We start from the raw sequence: 20404 nt of genomic DNA on the forward strand, positions 1-20404 counted from the left end.
TAATTTAAAGAATCAATATCTATGGCTCAATATAACTTGAATGAAAGATTTATAGGAGTAAAATTTTTATATTGCTTGATGGTCATAATTGACGCGGGTGAAAGATGGAACAAGGGAGAATTAGGGCCACCTAAAGATAAAGAGATAGATGAAATGGGAACTAAGCTAAACTAAAAGATAAAATTGATAAAAGTCAATACAAAAGACTTGATACTGGACTTCCATATCCTCACATAGGTTCAAGACACCTCCACAGCCTTAGTTACTATATAATGAGTACGAAAAAATCAGTAATTAAGGTCATTTAATGGGCAACCTGAAGGCACTGGCAAGCCATCAAAGAAAAAAAATGTAACTTTTCATGCATATTCAACACATTAAATGACTACCATTACTTAAAGATCTTACACTTCTATAAAGACAGTGACCAATAATAACCACCCACAATTTTTCTTCCAGTTTAAGCCAATAATCTTTCCTTTAGATCTTTTGGAAGCCCTATCAATAATTTCCATCTAATCATTTTCTAAGACACAAGACAAATGAACAGGTTTCTTATTCATCTTGCCTCACTCGTGGAAAACATGGCTAGATGAATACGGATGTATAATCTTCTTTGCATTGACTAAGATTGAAACGGCTTGCACCCAGTCACATCTTTGATTGTTGATATGAAATCTTCCACACATGCTTTAATATTAATTTGATCTTTGCATGTAGTTTATATGCTTTCATATATTGTTTCACCTTTCACGAAGGCTTTCCAGATGGAATCTAACATCTCTACACCATTATGACATTCAAAAGGAATGAATCAATGAACTCCAACAGTAGATCTAAAGTAATTAAGATTATATTAACCTTAAGTCAAAGTGTGGCTTATGGGTTCAGCACCGTACACAATCTTTGCGACGCCAACACTATCAATTCTTCACCACATATATATGAAGATGATTCATTTGCATGACTATGATAATTATTAGTTTTTGATTTTTTAGAAACTTTTCAAGAATGAAGGATATAAAAAGAAAATGTAATTAATGTTAAATTACCAACTGTTCTAAAAACTTAAATTATATTAAAATATGGTAATTTATTTATTTAACCCCATACTTTTAACATGCCTCTTCATGTGTGGGTTCAAACTCCATTTTAATAGGTGAGATCCCACACATGTAATTTTAAATAGGAGGTAATGTGGAAGAGATAAGGTTCTGTCATCGCCGCCATGTGTAATATGTTATTTCCTTCGTCATCTGTTGCCGCTAATATTGAGTCCTTCAAACTAAAACAGTACAGAAGACGAAATATTTCATACTGACGGTATAGAACGGCGCACATAAATGGGTTTCTCCCTGTGAACTCTTCCTCAGCCCACACAAGTTCAGGACATGCGCTCCAAATAGCAGTAACAAACTCAACCATCCCTTTCTTGGTTGCTTTGATGATGGCCTCGTAAACAAGACCCTTTTCTAGTTGTTTATCACTTGAACACTGTAACTCTTGGCACATGCGAAGTAGAAGTTTTTTGTATTGGTGCTTCGATTCATAATCATATGTTTGTCTGATTCCTGAGTCAATAATAAAAACAATGATCAGTCAGCTAGATGAGGAAAAAAAAAAGAAGTAAAAATAAACTTTTTAACACAATCAATCACTAATAATCAAATATACGGAATTAATTGATTGAATATATTGTAACCAAAAGTTGAAAGAGATTACACTTTAAAAAAAAAAAAAAGAGATTCGAAACAAATAATAAGTTCTTCAAAGTGAAAAAAACAAATAATTATAATTTAATTAATAAAATTTACTTACTTAAAAGATAAAAATACACTATTATTGATGAGTATAGAAAAATCATTAGGTAGTCCACCATAATAGACAACCTTGTGTTAGTGGCAGGATATATATAAAAAATAAAATAAAATAAAATAAAAGATGTAACCATTTAAACACATTCAATCTATTAAATAATTGTCGGTTCTAGTTAGCTTAACTAGTAAAGTCTCTGATGGATGAATGATATGTCTCTAATGAATGAATGATAGATCTAGAGTTCAATCCCCGTCTATACCAAAGAACAATTGGTGTGTGGATGTCATAAGTTGAAACTGTTTAAAAAAAACTACTAAATAATTATGTTACTCAAAGCCCTTATAATATAAGGACTATCTGTAACAGAAAAGTGTGAAATGATGGAATAAATAACTTCATCTTATTAGATTCAGCACTCTGTTTATTTACAGCTGTATACTTTAAGCCACGTGACCAGCACACTTACAAAATAAATTAAATTACTTGTAGCTTAATCGAAATGATTACTTAAACTACTGTCGTTTCTTCTTTCTTGTCTTTCCTCTCTTCTAGCTTCTTCTTTGTGATTAATTTCTAACAACCTAGGCCACCTATAAAAGGAATCACCTATCTCAATTTGCTAAAGCACGACTAAAAAAACCACAAAATACTATCTACAAACAAAATAAATTAATTGACACTAACTTAAACATTAGAAGCGGGCATACTTTAATAGTCTCTTTGATCAACTTTCTTTTTCTTGCAATTCCTAAAAAATCGTCAAAAACTTTAAATTTGAGCGAGTAACCCAACTGACGATTTTTGGTATTATCAATTATATTAAAGACAAACAATAAAGTATTTAAGATCAACCATGAGAAACACCTTTCTTCCTCTATCTAAGATCAACCATGAGAAACACCTTTAACGGGATTTTCTTTCCAAGATCAATCATGAAGCTTTCACACCATTTGATAATGGGAAGGCCAATACTTAATGAGACCTTTAATATATATGTTCGAAACCATCTTTAACCACAAAATTTGGTAAACCATCCATTGATATTAAACTCTCACATTGCACTAGTTTTTGATGCGGGAATTTACTATCAAATGTAATATCAGTTTTTTACATTTCCAAATTTCAAAGTAGTTAGAAAATTGTGAAAGTCCCGTCTATTTTGTGTCAATAACTGTACAGGAATCGTCTCCATATAAGCTCTTAACTTAGGTTAACTACCTAACTTACTAGTGCAAAGTACGACAGGGTTTAGTCCAAGTGGATCTCGAATCTTGAGCTAATATTCTAACATAAAGAAAATAAGAAATCAAACATAGGAGAAGAGTGATAAGTATATATGATGAATTTTCCAAAAGTCTTTAGCATAGTTTGGTGACTATGAGATTTGTGGGCAGCAGAATAATGTATGCGGCTAATAGCGTTTTCGAAAATACTAGAAATGCAAATTATTTTATAATATTTTTTACAAATTATTGATGTGGTGAGTTGTTATCAGTAAGTGAAATAGTGATGTCGGTGGTGAGCTCATGATGAGAACTAGTAAGGATTGGCTACATCAAAAGTTTCTGAAAATATTGTAAAACAATTTGTAGTTGTAAAATTACTCATAGGCTTTTTGTTTCTATTTTAAAAAATAAAAATAAAATTAATGTATATATGTAATAGTCAGCAACACCCAACAAATTCCTATGAATTACATATTCCAGAGGGCTTATCAAAAGAAAAGAAAAGAAAAAAAAAAGAAAAAAAAACATATTCCATATGAATAAAAATCTTCTGTACTATTTTTTTTGTTCTACTTTATATTCCACTAATCACAATTTGCTATGTATTTGTTTAATTTTCCCTATAAAATAGCCAAAATTTAAAATGAAAAAAAATAAAAATAAATTTATGATAAGTTGTGATTGGTGGAACATAAAGTGAAACACAAAATGTAGCATAGTTGGATTCATTCCATATACCATAAGAAGAGATTTAAGAGTTTTCTATAAGCTCTAAATTAAATAAATAAAGCCAAAATTTAAAATGAAAAAAAAAAAAAAAAAAAAAAACCTTATGACAAGTTGTAATTGGTAGAACATAAAGTGAAACACAAAATGTAGCATATAGGATTTGTATTCATTCCATATACCATAAGAAGAGATTTAAGAGTTTTCTATAAGCTCTAAATTAAAAAAAAAAATTAAAAATTAAAAAAAAAATAAAAAGTTTTAAAAGTTTTCTAAAATAAATTCTACCTTCTAAAGCAGAGTCTACTTGTGAACCAAATGTTTTGTTGGCATTTTTTATGTTGTGACTTGTGAGTTGGCATAGTCATTGATTACTTTTACGTATTTCATAAAATAAGGATTAGTTTGAGTGTATTTTAGTAAGCATTTATTAAAAGACCCAATAGTAAATAGTGATCACCACATATTGATAATTTGGGTCATTTTAATGTATTTATTATCATCTATTTTGTTTAATTATAGTCAGCTTTTAATGGAATGTGCTTGCAATCTTAGTTCTCACAGTGGAAAGGTCCATATTCTCTACTTGTTGAAGTATTGGTTTAGCCCATTCAAACCAATATACTCGTTACTCTCTGACCCATATATATACACCATTTTCTTGTGTTTTGCGTGACTCAAATGTGTGGTTTTGGGCCTTTTGGCCGAATATGGAAGAAGACAGAGAGCAGCAAGGGAAGAGGTGTAGCTCTCCTTCCTCTCAGACACAAACACTCCATTTTTTTTTTGCAAGGCTTCTTCCTTTTATTTTGATTCCTCATAAGGTATGTTGTGCTCCTATATTTTCTTAACAAATTGTTAAAAATGCTATGTTAGGGTCATAGTTTTATGTAGTTGGCATATTATATGACAAAACACACTTTTCTTATAATTGAGTGGATCTAAGTGGGTTTAAGATCATCATGAAGTACTTGAAGAAGTATAGCAAGTGGTATAGCTGAAAACATGAAGAATACTCATGAAATTGCTCAAGAAAAGTTGAATCTATAGGTCCCGATGCCTAGTCCAATACCTTTGATCAATCGAGATTTAACTTCGACACTTGTCTCGATCTATCAAGCTAACGAAATTTCAGAATATAGCCTAGAACATTTTATTCTAAGAAGCTATTTGCTTATGGGTTTGTGTAAACCTAATAAGAATATGAGAGTCCATTTAAAAGACCCATTAAACTCCTATTTCAATAAGGTGATAGAAAAAGAAAACCAAAACCATAATGCTTCATAAAGTTTTCTTATTTAAAACCCTAGCCTCCACCTTTTGAACTTATGAGTTTAGGAAAAAAAAAGAATAAAGAGATCTTGCTGCGACTCTTATGTGCCTTTGGGTTCTGTGCAAAGCAAAGCATCTGACATCAACAACTGAAAATCTTATTAGTGTTTTTTTGTGAAGCTGTTGCAAATCAACGGCAACCATTAAAAGGTTTGGCGTGGAGTTAGTCACATGGTAGGATTTGTGCAAAACAGTTAGTCACAAATTGAAGATTTGTTCAAAAGGAAGAAATCTTCTATAAGATCAAGTCCAATTGGAAATTAGAGCAAAGGTTTAATTGTAGGTTGGTATTTTCATATAGGCCAGAGTAGTAGCAAGATTTCTTATATTTGTAACCACTTGTTTTTATTAGTGGATTCTTGGGAATGGTGACTTAAAATTCATTTGGTAGGGTTTTTGCCTTGTGAAAGTTTTCTCCATTAGTCAACAAATCACTATGTCAAATTTAGTTTTTGCTACACTCTAGATTAGATTTGTGATTTGTTTGTGCCTTTACATTATTTGCATAAAATCTGAGTAATTAATCATCTTGGATAATTGAATCAATTAACCAAGTTCAATTTACAACCCAACATGCTAAAATAGATGCGAAACAAAAAGTATGAAATAAACACAAGAACACAAGGTTACGTGGTTTAGCTTAATAGCCTACATCCATGAAGGAAATCTTTAAGGGCTACATATTTATTATAAGAGTAAAGCACAAATCTAGTATTATAATGAACCCAACAAGGATATTTATAGTAGACTAAATTCTAAACTAATAAAACACTAACTATGATTAATAGAGACTTTACTTGCACACAAATAGGATTGGGTTTGGACCTATATGATTAATATACCTTTAAGACTCTAACCCAAAATATATGCTAGTGATGATAGAGAGTTAAAGAGTATTTTATCCCCTTTGGTTTTATAGGTCTTTGTTGAAGTTTTTATATCTTGTTCTTTATGTTAAAAGAAAAAAGCTATCTTCTTTTAAGTAGTGTTAGTTTTAGACCCGTAGAAAAACACAGTGTTTAACCTAATTTATTTTGAATCAAGTTTTCACTTAGATTAATTATCCAGATCTAGGTTAAACGTTTATCACAATCAACATACACAGTGAAAATCTAAATAACACAAGAAATGATGACTCAGGAAAACCAATGAAACAAACTAGTTTCAAGGTAAAAACCTGGGGGGAACTATCCCAAGAGAACAATCCACTATATCAAATTGAGATTTACAGTTCAAGAATACCAATTCATAGTAAAGCTAACATAGTTACCAAATTGAGCTATGAACCTCTCAAACTTCTTTGATGTGAACTTGCTCCAACATGAGCCTCCAATTCATGTCTTGATCTTCAGTATGCTTGATGGCCGAAACTTGACTACAATTTTACTCCACTAGTACTAGCAATATGCGTGTGATCTTCGGTAGGTGCTTGAAAGAGTTAGAAGGTACAATAACCTCACAGATCTTACAAGAGTAGTAACTCTCAAATCTAGAAAAACGTGTATTAGGATTTTCCTTATATACCTAGTAAAGTTGGATTCAAACCCTAATCGTTTTGCAAGCTATTGGGTCTTATTTAAAATTCTACAAAGTCGCATCTTGATCGATCGAGCCTTTCCTTCGATCGATCAAGCTCTTTAGTTTTTCAATTCAACTTTTTACAGAGTGTACGTTCTTGATTCTTGACTTGTATTACCTTGAATAATGTCTAAAACACTTCATAGACCCTAAGATCTAATCCTAAACAAGTTATTGTTCTCAATTTGCCAACATACAAAGTATTTAAAACCTAAACATTTATATCTAAATATTTAGAACCTAACCAAGTAGTTTGTCTTTTGGTTTTGTTTCTAGATGGACAAATAACTAAACTCACAATTTGAACTAATATGAAATCCGTCCAGAAAGTCCAACTCCACCAACTCATCAGTAAGTCAAGTTTTCTCATCAACTTGCATATTTATATGTCCTTTTGCTAGTTTGTGGCTTTCTACCACCTTCTTCTCAACATTGTACAAAATTTTATCTTTCCCGTTTTTGCTTTATACTCCTTTTTTCTAATTCCTACTTTCATTATTTAGTAAGTAAAAGTCCTTATTAAAAGAAAATTTTAAAATAAATAAGAATATCACATAAATTCTGAACAAGACATTTGTCCTGAGATATTAAATATCACCAAAAAAAGTAGTTCAAATTCTTAACTTTTTTTCTTTCCCTTCTTTAATTTTAACATCTTAGCTTATGCCTTTTCTGTTTGATTTTATATTTCTTCTTTCTCTTTTCTCTTATTTTCAAACAACGTCCTACAGATTAATCAAGTATATATAAAAACCAAATTAGTTTCTCCATTTTTGTTGCCAGCAACCAAAAAATATTTTAAATATCATTTTACCATTACCGTGTGAGAAAAAAAAGAAGAAGAAGTTATTTTACGGCCATTACAATATCTCACAATATTCTAACAATAAATGATATGTCAAACCATCATAAGTCCAAATTAATAAAATGAAATAAGAATATTATGAAAATGTATTGAAATTTTGCTGTCTCTAAATTTTGTTGAAAAGAAAAATAAATTTGCACAAAAATATGACTTTCATTGTGACAAAATAAAATTCTTAAGAAAGGAGAGTGTAGAGGGGAACATACCTAATTCGATATTTCTTACTTGAGTACTTTTTCCCTTTTCTGGTTTTTGGATGCTTATAGGAATTTGATTGATGTCATCAACCCCGGGAATGCGTATACCTTTCAGCAGAATTGACCAATGAATCTTGAGTAATAAGTGTATATATAAATATATATAATAATAGTACAAGTGAAAATTTTTAATTTTAATTTTATGACTATTTCAAAGTTATTACGTAACCTTGTCGGCACTATAATATTTATTTTTAATTTTTTTTAAAAAAACTTAAAGAGATATAATAAGAAGCAATCGACTGTTATATTTTAGTTGAAAACAATTAAAATCCACTAATCTAAAGCAACTTAACATTAAACAAATTGTGAATAATTTGGATTTTGTATTTGCTAAATATATTTTATGGTAAAATACTATTTTGGTCTTTTAATTTTATCAAAAGTTTGTTTTTCATTCCTAAAATTTAAGAAATTCTTTTTTTATCCCTAAACTATTGAAAAGTTCATCTTTCGTCTTTAAATTATTGAAATTTTTTTATTCATGTCCTTAAACTTTACCAAGAGTTTTTTTTCCATCCCTAAACTATTAAAAAAGTTCTTTTTTTTGTCCCTATTTTTGTCTGTAAACTATTGAAAAAATTCTTTACAAAATTTAAAAATGAAAAAAAAAAACTTTTTAAAGTTTAGGGACCAAAAATCTTTTTGTAAAATTTAGGGACCAAAATAGTATTTTACCCTATATTTTAAAATAGGATTAATTGTACTAATTCATCCTAAATTTATGAGGGTTATTGCACTACTTTGCACTCCAATATACTAAAACTTGCAAAGCAATCACCACTCCATATTTTAAAAATTGCATGTCCAAGTCACATGATCCTAATTCAATAAATTGTCCATTTTAACCTTCCACATGGTGAAATTACAATACTGTCCTTAATAATATTTCCCAACAAACTAGCCATGCACCTTCATTACCCATTAAATGAAAACTTTCACCCAGTACTGATGTTGAGCAGAAACACATTTTGAAATAACATTTGAACAAAGTTTAGGTAGAAAATGGGTTTGTAGCCTCAGCCTACAAACTTACTAATTGGAGCTGAATTTTGAAAAATCCACCATTTGATTACATCTTTTTCTTATATCCTCTATGATTACAAAATTTCTAAAAAAAATTAAGATTAATAACTATGTTATCAATAATTTTTTTAAATTACAATTTTTTGTAGTTTAAAATTATGTATAATATATAAGTTTATAGATAATATGGTAAATAATCTCTGATTGATACAAAATTTGACATGTGTATTAAGAGCATGTATCTACATGCAATTCAACAATTAGATCTTCAAAATATGTAATAACATTTATTTTATTTTGTAAAGTTGAAGTCTTAAACTATAACAAGTTTTGTAGCTAAACATTGTTTATAACAATTCACATAATAATTTTAATATATCTACTATGTGGCAAGAGCTCTTCTATTTGTAAGGATAAAAACTTTTACATGTATAAAATAAAGGGTAAAAGGATCGACCGTCAAAGGGCAAGGCCATTCATTTGGTGTGATTGCAAATTACAAGACATAATTTTTATTGTATAAACTATCATTTCACATTGTGGTTTCAATTAACACAAAACTATAAAATTGAATATTTCGTCAAACATGAAAATAAAAAAGATAAATAATTAAAATAATTTACGCTTAACAAAATTATAATCTTAATAGAAATTTAGACTTCTTGGAACTTTGATATGCAACAAAGTAGAATTAACTTCATATATTTATATACATATAATCGAATATGTATAGAATATGATTTTAATACTTATGAATGAAATATGTATTGCTAAGCTTTCCTATGCATTGTACATGTTAGAAACTAGTTGTAAAACATAATGTTGAGCAATTGAGGATTGAGGATCAGTGGTTTCAAATTTTTGTTTAGGCTTGGCTATTATATTTTAAAGTTTTATTTCTCAACACTAATTAGTTTTTGGTTAGTTAGGTAAATATTGGAAATATAATAAGATAATGTATATCATTTATTTAATTGGTAGATTATGGAAAAGTAAACTTCGTAGCATATGACCTTTCGGTCATAAATATTATTAAAACAAAAATTTTAAGGAAAATGAATGATAATTTTCTAATAAGACTCATTATAGATCATTTTCAGAATTTAAAAAATGCCAAATTCCATATTTTAAAAAGAATAAATAGAAATGTATTAGGAACATTTATTTTTTGTACTTTTATTTTATTTATACTTTTTTTAATATATAGTGAATATATGTTAGTTTGAATTTGAATTTTTTAATTTAGTTTTAAATGATATATTTTATTCTTTTTATTTTATTTTATGTATGACATAAAATCCTAATTTGTTCTCTTCGCAATATTGTTTAGTGCTGCAATTAATATTATAAATTAAATCCATCATTTTCAAAAAAAAATAAAAATAAATAAATAAATCCATCCAAGGTGTGTGCCAAATAGCAAAATAATTTAATAGGCAGTAGATAAAAGAGAGTGGGACTCACAGTTATAGATCCATCGTTTCCAAGATATGAGCTGATTTTCACTCGTATATGGAAAAGACATGATAGCTAATGCCAGCACAGGGGACTCCTCCTCGATATCTAAAGCAGTCACCAAAGTAGGGAATTTTTCCAGCACATCCAAAGCCATATCTATTGATGTCGCAAACAGAAGGAACTAATTAAAAGGGAATCAAAGCTAATATTTGAAAGCATAGAAATAATGATTTATTGTCAAATAATAGTAATAATAATAACGAGTGTATAGTCAAATCTAATTAAACTACTTACCAAATTCTTTTGAATAAATGCATCGAGTAACAAACGTAGCACCATTTATACTGCCCTTTCCAGGACTTAGACTTCCTGGAGGAGTTACAGAATAGAGATATTGAGCCGTAGCTATTGAATTGGAGTTACGCGTAAGAGCCATCACGACTGGAATGAGTTTGTCAAATTTGTTTCCGTTTCCAATGCTAAGTAACATTGGACACTTTTCAACTATGCATTTTGCCATCTCTGTGTTTCCAAAAAGAGCACAGCAACCAAGAACCGTATTACCATCTTTATCCGTCATTCTTAATTTGTCTGTGGGCAATATGTTTACCAACTCCCTCACAATATGCAGATGTCCAGCAACGATAGCAATGTGTAAAGCTGTACTTCTTGTATTTGAAATTATTGCACTCTCTGCTCCCGGATTGGAAGTAATGAACTGATTTGCTGCGGCCCAATTACCGTCACGAAGATACTGCTTAAATAATACATACTTACGGAGTTCACTGTTCTCTCTCCCTGCAAAGTTTTTAACAAAAGATTTAGAGTATCTAATAGCAATTACAAGATTTTTTATCAAGATTTCAACTTATACCTCTTGATGTTTTCAATAAAAATAGTTACAGATCAAACCTCACAACTATCGAATTATAAAAAAAAGAAAAAAAAAATAGCACTAAAAGAATAATCTTATTTGCACGAGGGTTATACCCTAAACTCCACCCAAAATACATACAGTGCAAATTAAGTGAAGATATAACTTTAAAAAAAAAAAAAAAAAAAAAAAAATCCATGGTTGGGACTTGGAAAGAGGGGGTTGTAAATTTTGAATATCATGGTTAGAAATATTAGGAGATTTCAATTTAGTTACAAGACTCTTGATGTTAAGATATAGTTTTTATTGACAACAATCAAGGTCACATCAAAGATCACCCCCAAGTGGGTACTTAAGTGATGAGTATATTGGTCTAGGGAAAAGCGTAAATTTAGAGATCATAGCATAGGTTTAATCTACCATACTTAGTTCATAGAATTTTTGAGGTGTCTCATGGGTGGAGTCTATCGAAAGACTAGACTTCACTTTCTAATTTCTTATTGATAACAAAGAAAGTGACATAGCTATCGTTTTGTGAGGATTATAATAAGATTGCAGTTATATTACTATATTTAAAAAGAAAATTAATTTTTTCATTTTAGGATGTCCTATTAAGAACGCCATGATGCTTGCTCAAAATTCAAAATAAAAATAATTATTAAAAAGAGAGTGAAAAAGACTTGGTGATATTGTCTCTAGAGTTACCCAAATATTATGACACGGATTATTCTTGGTACTATGTGTTCTCTCAAACTTTAATAAAAGACATAGACTGAAATTATGCATACACTAAAAACAATTAATGTATAAACCTGATGATATAGTGTGAGGGTGGAGCTTGTGTTCAGTAACCATTGGCCACTGGACATGTTGCTATGCAGACACGTGTCCAAGATAGGACATGTGTCCATATCCTAACATGTCCAGTGACCAATGACCACTTAACACAAGCCATACCCAAAGTATGATTATCAAAAACGGACGTCATAAATTCAAATTCTACTATATTTATTAAATAAATAAATCAAAACTCCACCTAGAATAACTCATAATTATAACTATCATCTTTCCATTTATGTACACATCCTTTCCATTCAAAAGATTCACTTTTCTTCTTCTCAAAAAAAAAAAAAAAAAAAATCCACTTTTAAAAGATTCACTTATCCTTTTTTTTTTTTTAAAGAAAAAAATCACTTATTATCTTTCTCTTTTGGCGGATTTTATTGTTCACAAAAAAAATAAAATGATTTTATTAATAAATTTAAATTTTTAATATAAGTTGTTATTGTCTTGCGCGATTAAGCCTAATTAGAATGTTTGAGCATGTTCATTTTCAAGAGATAGAAGAGAGATTTTCTATTAAAAAAAAAAAATAAATAATATAATAATAATATAATGTGGGGATCGTTCGATTAATAGGCCCATAGAATTCAGAATGGGTTCAGGATTGTTGGGCCAGTGGCCCATCGGAGGCCATATACCCGTCCGAGGACACCATGGTCCTCGGCAGAACGCGTCCGAGGACGATCGCGTCCGAGGACGATCAGGACGTGGTCTCGTTGCGATCAGATCTCAGAATTCAGTCATCTCAAAGGGTAGAGTAGCCGACTAAAGATGAAAGAGATAAGGCAAACAAAAATCTGAAGCTACAGCTACCTCCGCATTAATGACCTCTCAACCAACTCTCTGGCCGCATTAATGTGGAGGTGATACCTGAACAGTGGGGAAGCAGCCTTACAGCTGCCCATAGGAAGTTCCAGGAGGTGCCAGATGGGACAGAAAGAAATCCTCCGAACCCAACCTACACGTGTGCGGCGAGGATGGAGTGCAAAGGGAGATATATAAACTAAAAGAAGAACATGAAAAGGGGGGGATCGAGACAGAAAAAAAGAAAGAAAAAGAACAAGAGACGGAAAGTAGAGAGAGAAAAGGGAGAAGAGAAAGAAGGATTGGTACTAGTCACTAAGGAGGAATATCCAGAGTATCAACTGAAAAACCTTGAACGTTCATGAAATTGAGTCTTTGGAGGATAGATTATAGTTAGCCTAGTTCTTTACACCCACGCTCTAAAAATCATATTGTCTGGACCCTTTACGTACGAACCCGATACTGTTTTGGTTCGGTACTAAATCGTGTCCCTACAATAATAATAATAATAATAATAATAATAATAATAATAATAATAATAATAAAGAAAAGAAAAAAAGAACGAGATAGAAGAGAGATAGCTACTATTATGTACTAGAACAAATTAAAAGAGAGGGAGCTACCTTCTGAATTGTAAAATTTTACCAAGATATCCCAAGCATTTTGGGCAGTTCCAGCAAGAAACGGAGAGCTATAAAAGGTAGAGGACGATTCCCTGATCAAATAGAATGCAATGGCATCCTTCTTGCTCCAAGCATTAAAGGCAATTTCATCATCTTCGAGTTTCGGAGGTTGGGTGGCTGCTTCAACGATGTCCCAAAGATCGCAAGCCTTCAAATAGGCTTTCATACGGACGCTCCAAGCCACATAATCATATTCCTCAGGAACTAGAAGTAGAAGAACAGCAATTAAATATATTATGCTACATACGAAACTGGTTCTGTGAATATGTTATAAATTGTATTTCATAATCTATATATCTATATCTATATAATTTATACTAGCCTTTGAGCAAGCGCCTGAGGCTTTTCTATTTTTTGGGTAAAGATTAATAATTTGCATTTATTATAATTTGGGATTTCTACTTTTTCGAATCACCAAAAAAAAAAAATATATACATATATATATATACACGTGGGGTAAGTTTTGTAGATTTGAAAAGTTTTAAAACTAACAAAAGAGTGATTTTATTTTATAGGGAGTTAGAGAGTAGAAGTAGGAATTTAAATTAATGTAAAAGTAGGAGTTTATTAGAAGTAAGAAGGTATTTCAACGTAGAAGTAGGAATTTATTATTTTTTTCAATTTACTATTTTAACCCCATTTTTAAGTTTTAGGTAGGGGTATTTTTGACAGTAAAAAAAGTAATAACTAACTTTCTTTTGCCAATTTACTATTTTATCTCTATTTTTAAGTTGTTAGTTAATTACTTTAGGGGTATTTTTGACAAAAAAAAAGCAATAACTAACTTTCTAATCCTCTTAATATATAAAGATAATAACTAATAGTCGAAACATTTGACTTTTTGTTGACCATTTCTTATTGCATCATGTGGCTACATAAATAAATGTCACGTTAACATTTAAGAACTCAAACAAAAAACTGCCTTTTCATTTGGTGATTTATGCCAAACGTTTTGATTTTTTTAGTTTGGTAGTTGTTTAGTTATCTGTATTTTTATTTTCTTCTTTTTCTTTTTCTTTGGCTCTTTTCCTGCTAAACTTTATAAAAAAAATAACCAACCGTCTATAACTTTAGACACAACGTTTCACTCTCTTGGGCAGTAGTTATAAATATACAATATTTTTTATATCTCTCTCTTCGAACTTCTTGCCCCCTCTCTTTCCCTCTCTCCAAAATTTATATCCTGTTGAGAAAAGTTTTCTTTTCCTCTTATTTGCAATCGGACTTCTCTTTTCGGTGATGCCAGCCAGCAAAGCGCCACCAAATCAACTTTAAAGGTCAGATACCTTTTCTCATACGTATAGTAAAGAAAAATTGGGTACAAATTTAGACTACAGGTGAATTATAGGGGTGACAATAGGCTATATCAAGTAGTATAGTATTTGTATCAAAAACTCATAGAAATAAGTGAAAATCATCAACTAATGACTTTAAAAAAAATCAATTGATTCTATTAAGGAAAAAAATCCACTAAATGAAATTGCCAAATTACGCCCATCTTAAACCCCAAACCAACAAATACATTGAAAGATTCATTGTTAAAAATATTAAAAAAAAAAAATTAAAAAAAGAGAGAGAGAGACCTGAATAGCACCTTATCGCCACCATGAAATCTATCAAATGTTGAGATGAAGGCTTCTACAAAATATTTTGACAAAATAAAATAAAATAAAATAAAGAAAAAGAAAGGAGCACGGTGAAAACACAATGGTTCTTCAAGATTTTTTGTAAAAACATAACATGTAGTTGTGTAGGATTGAGAAAATAAAAGATAAGGCATTCTAAAAGTAAAACAAATAAATGTGTGGATGAGAGCAATTCAAGATTGAAGTAAAATTCTATTGTTTATCTCAAAAAAAAAAAAAAAAAAAAAAAAAAAAAAAAAAAAAAAAAAAAAAAAAAAAAAAAAAAAAAATAACAAAAAGATAAAAATGAGGGAATTTGAAAAAGGTGGAGAAGAAAAAAATATTAGAAAAAAAAAAGAAAAAAAAAAAGAAGGGAAAAACGGAATGTACTTGTGCCGTTGAGCAATTTGAAAAGTACGAGGAAATTAAAACTTTTTTATGGATGATAGATGTTAAGAAAACAAAAAAAATAAAATAAAATAAACTCCAAAATGATAAACATGAGAGAATTTGAAAACGGAAGAGAAGGAAAAAAAATAGAAGAAAAAAATAGAATGGAAAAATGGAATGGACTTGAACAATTTGAAAAGTATAAGGAATTTAAAACTTTTTTTTTACCAACTACTTTCCAAACCTCATGTCACTTACTTTTCAGTGGTTTTGATATACTTTTTTGAAATTATTAAATAAGTTGAGTTATATTATATTATCTACATTATTTTCTATTACATATTAATAACTTATCTCTAAAAAAAAATTAATAACTTAACAATACTTATTATAGAGGTCCTACTCTCATTTTAAGATATACAACTGCAAACTTAATTACTACCACTCTAGGTTTATTAACAATTTCTTTATTATTATTATTTTTTAAATTATTCCTATTGCATATGATTTTAAAGTATTGGGAATAATTATTAATTTCATGTTTAGCATAAATTTTAGGTTTAACAAACTATTACTGATAGCAAAGAATACCAAATTATTATTGGTGTTGGACTTATCATGCATTATTTGTATTAGAATTTTTTTTCCTATTAAATTGTAACTTTTATTTCCAATTGCTCATAACTGTAAGCAAAATGAAAATTTAAAATTTTTGTATGATTATTCCGTGCGTCGCACGTGTTAGCGACTAGTGTATATATATATATATATATATATATAACCGAAACTTACGAAATTCTCATAATTTTCCACTTTAGCACAATATTTAAATAAAATTATCATTTTATTTAAATAAAATTATCATTTTATTTAAATAAAATTATTTTTATTTAGTCCAAACTTAATAAGGAGTGAAACTCCATCTCTTTAACAAGACTAACTTAAACTCAAACTCATCATTTTTTTTAAAGAAAATTATTTTTGTTTAATCCAAACTTATCAATGATTAAAACTTTCTCTCTCTAATATGTCCAACATAAATTCAAGCTCAAACGTTGATATTATTATTATTATTATTATCCACTAACATGATATTTTATGATAGGGTACAAACTTATAGTCATGGATTATTCTTTTGAATGTAATCCAATCTTTTTCTTATATTTTTCTATTTTTTACTCATAAATTTTTTTTTTTTTTTTGTTTCAATAATTTCTAAGCAGTAAATTATTTGATTCTTTAATATTTTTTAGTCTTTCAGAAGTTTTAAAATCTGAATTTTTGAGTTATTTTTTGCAGTATCTGAAATTGTCTGACAAATTTTTTGTAAGTCATGGCTTCTTCATTAAATTGTAACACAAATTGAAATCATACAAAAGCAAATCATGTAATGGTGTACTTTCTTAATTCATTTAAGATTTTATAAAATTATTTTAGTCTACGTTACAAATAGATAGGTTCCCGTGCATAGCACGGGTTAGTGACTAGTTCATAGAATTTAGATAATATGATATTTTGCTAAAGTTGTCTTTTCCATAAATTAGAGAATAAATTGATAGATTACCTTGTTGTTGCTTTAATATATCTCCTAATATTATAAATAAATTAGTAACATTAATTTCTCCTCAAAAGAAAAAAAAAATAGTAACATTAATTTCACGAGTTTAAGGTGACAGAGTTGAGAAGCGTATTAGGTAGTTCGACAACAACCGCTCAAGAAAAAATATAGAAACATTCATATGTGCACGTGTATATATTAGAAAAAATATATCTTAATTTTTTAATATTAGAATAGGTCATAACTTATTAATATGTAGTTACATTGATAGTTGGGGATGGAGGGAATTGAACTGCAAAACTCTTGGCATTACATAACTTACATATATATATTGCAAACAACTTTATTCTATACATAATTACATAACTTATAAATAGTAATGATATGCATGTACAACAATTTCAATACTATTTTATTGTAACATTAAATCTTACCTATTTAGTTAATGTTCCTTTGATCATTAGCTATAGTTAATTTAATATTTTGATTCTCAATCAAATATGGACAAACAATTGAAATGTTAAATGAAGAAAAAATTGTCGTACAATTATATCATATCATACACTATATAATAAAAGTTAAACTTAGAAGCCGTGATTGCGCCAAGTGACTACACAAAATTGTAGCAATTTAAAATCAATTTTTTAGACAGACATAAATTTTTAATTGTTCTTATTAACTTTTCCTCTATTTATCTTTGGATAGACACAAAGCATCTTAATTATTCTTATCAACTTTTCTTCTAATAATCTTTGTATAGACACAAAATTTTTAATTTTTCTTATCAACTTTTCCTCTATTTATCTTTGGATAGACACAAAAACTTAGGGTCTGTTTAGATACCGCTTATTTTGTTGAAATTGAAAACTTATTGCTGATAGTACTGTAGATAAAGGTAAAAGTTAGTTGAAATAGTATAGTGGAGTCCATGAATAATAGCAAAAATTGTAGTAGGTTCCATGAATAGTAACAAAAATAAGCTGAATAGTGAAATAATTTATATTATAATCTATATCCAAAGGGAGGCTTAATGTTGATATAAGGTTTTTTTTTTTTCTTTTATGAATAATAATCTACAAATTTTTCTTTTTTTTTTAATACACGATTTTATCCAAAAAAAGAAATTCAAGTCCGGCAAAAGAAATATTTTTGGATAGACTCAGGCCCAGTAACTAAGAGGTTTTTTTTTTTTTTTTGGATAAATCCAAGAGAACTTAAAAAAAAAAAAAAAGTTATGCGTTATAGAAAGAATAGACCTTTTTAGCTAAGTTTGAAAAGATATAAAATTCAATTTCATCTAAAATTCTATTTTAACTAAAATCAAAAGTTTAGTTATCCGGTAAGTGTGTTTATATAAATATATATATATATATATATATATTATACACACGCCCTTATGTTCATAATATAAGCAAATCTAAGTTTCAAATCTTAGATTTGTTCCAAGCTTTGTTTCTTTTCTTTTTATCCATTTTGTTCATCATTTGATTTATAGGGTTTTATGAAACCAAACAAGTGGAGCATAAAATGCCAGGTATTTTTTTTCTTCCATTTTTTTGGCAAGTTTAACTTATTTGTCAAAAACATTGTTGAGACCCAATTGGCATGACAATAAATTCTTAGAATTACAATATGATAGGATTGTAGAGTGTGAAAGATATAAAGTGTTCATATTATAAGGTGAGGAATTATGTAGATAACTTTTGATTAAACATGAAATTTTGTTAGATTAGCAAAGAGGTTGACATAAACTAAGAAGGCATGTAAAGATCTCATATTTAATCATCCCAAGTAAGTTTACTCAATGCATACGGTTAATACTCATTCCTTCTTTGTTTATATTATACATCAAGAAAGCTGAATAGTGCTTAAAATAATTTTGATAATGTTAGTAAAATATATAATTTATACTTTCATTTATTATTAAGTTTGTTATCAAAGATTAAACTCTATTACTAATAATTTACTATGAATGAAATTTAGTTTCAAAGTTCTAAAAATTTTAAATTATACTTCACTTAAAATTCTATTACAAAATGTTTCAAGTAATTTAAAATAAATTTAATATTTATTAAATTATAAACCATGTAACTTTAGGTTTTAATATGTATAATTTATATACTACACATCATGTATGCATAGAGTGACTAAATACATGTATGTATTACATGTTTCAAAATTAATTAGTTTTTATTGTGGCTCACAAATTATTAATATAGTTTCCACATATATAGCTTTTAATTAAGTCATGTATCGTACGGGTATAATACTAGTATGTCCATAAATTAAACTTATAACTCATAATCTAAGTAAATAAAAAGAAAAAAATGCCAATAGAATTAATTAAGTCATTAAAACCAGCACGTACTACTGATTTCAAAGTTTAAGTAGGTAAGAAAAAAAAAGTTGTTCTTGTAATTGGTTGGTGTGTTAGTTTGAGGTTTTATTGTTTGATTAGTTAGTAATAACTAAATAACTAATAACAACAGTTGTTTTGGTTGGTTTGGGCCTCTCCTTGGCCTAGGTGTGTGCTAACTGTTAACTGCCAAGGGTAACAGCAGACTCAGCAGTGATGCATGTTTGAGTTGTTTTTCTCTTTTATGAAAACATTAAAACGCTAACCATTAGAATAAAGTCAATCACTTACATATATATATATATATATATATATTTATGCATTTCAGAGAGAGATCTAGAGATACCTATGAAACTACTTTTGGGGAGAGTGCATATTGCTACCAAAGTATCCCAAGCAATTTTGGCAGAAGTAGTCTTCCAAATCGCCCACTTTAAGGGGCCTTCACCGGAATATCGGATCACTCCTAAAGCCATGGCATTCTTGATCATTTTCTGCTTTGGGAGCTTCATCGTTTCGTTCCACAATGTCCCAGAGTTGTTGATCTGCCAATTTGGTTTTCACTTGAAGACTCCAATCCAAATAATTGTCCGCATCCTCAAGATTTTTAAAAACATCTGCATGGGTTATAATATTAGATTTAGAGTAGATTATAACCTGTAGACATATTGCATAACTTATATTGATAGTTGGAAGTGAGGGGAATTGAATCTTGAATGTCTCCTTTAGAAAAGTAAAATATTCTAGTTGAGCGGCAAAATTCTTGACATTGCATAACCTATAAATACATTGCAAACAAAATTATTTGATACATAAATTTTGAAGATAACTTATTATCTTAGTTATTAAATCCTAATGAGCATATATATGTACAAAATTAATATCAATACTATTTTATTTTAAATTTTTAACATTAAATCTGACATATATTGATCAAAATACTAAAGAAAAGTAAAATTAACTCTACAAGTAATTTATAAGTATG

The 20404-nt window shown here is 28.9% G+C and overlaps 2 protein-coding genes across 3 annotated transcripts in view; both read right to left on the minus strand.

Annotated features, from left to right (window-relative positions):
* Positions 1–20404, minus strand: part of LOC115985863 — a 73262-nt gene that overhangs the window by 861 nt on the left and 51997 nt on the right. The window lies entirely within an intron of this gene.
* LOC115984257 lies at positions 1217–10813 on the minus strand. Of its 2 annotated transcripts, XM_031107222.1 has the most exons (3): positions 10581–10813; positions 10293–10442; positions 1217–1571 (listed from the first exon to the last, which is right to left on the minus strand). In XM_031107222.1, coding segments are annotated over exons 1-3 (378 nt in total). In that variant the 5' UTR covers positions 10807–10813; the 3' UTR covers positions 1217–1569. The 2 variants fall into 2 exon arrangements, 1 of the variants encoding a protein (XP_030963082.1); XR_004090454.1 differs by lacking the exons at positions 10293–10442; positions 10581–10813 and adding an exon at positions 7752–7844.

The sequence above is a fragment of the Quercus lobata genome, chromosome 4 (assembly GCF_001633185.2).
Source record: "Quercus lobata isolate SW786 chromosome 4, ValleyOak3.0 Primary Assembly, whole genome shotgun sequence".
Taxonomy (NCBI): Eukaryota; Viridiplantae; Streptophyta; class Magnoliopsida; order Fagales; family Fagaceae; genus Quercus; species Quercus lobata.

Bases quoted from the DNA above. Each gene is read 5' to 3' on its own strand.
- LOC115984257 (XM_031107222.1), bottom strand. From the start codon at position 10,806: ATGGCAAAATGCATAGTTGAAAAGTGTCCAATGTTACTTAGCATTGGA. The intron at 10,443-10,580 runs GTAAGTAGTTTA...CGACATCAATAG, and splicing joins CATTTATTCAAAAGAATTTG to ATATGGCTTTGGATGTGCTG.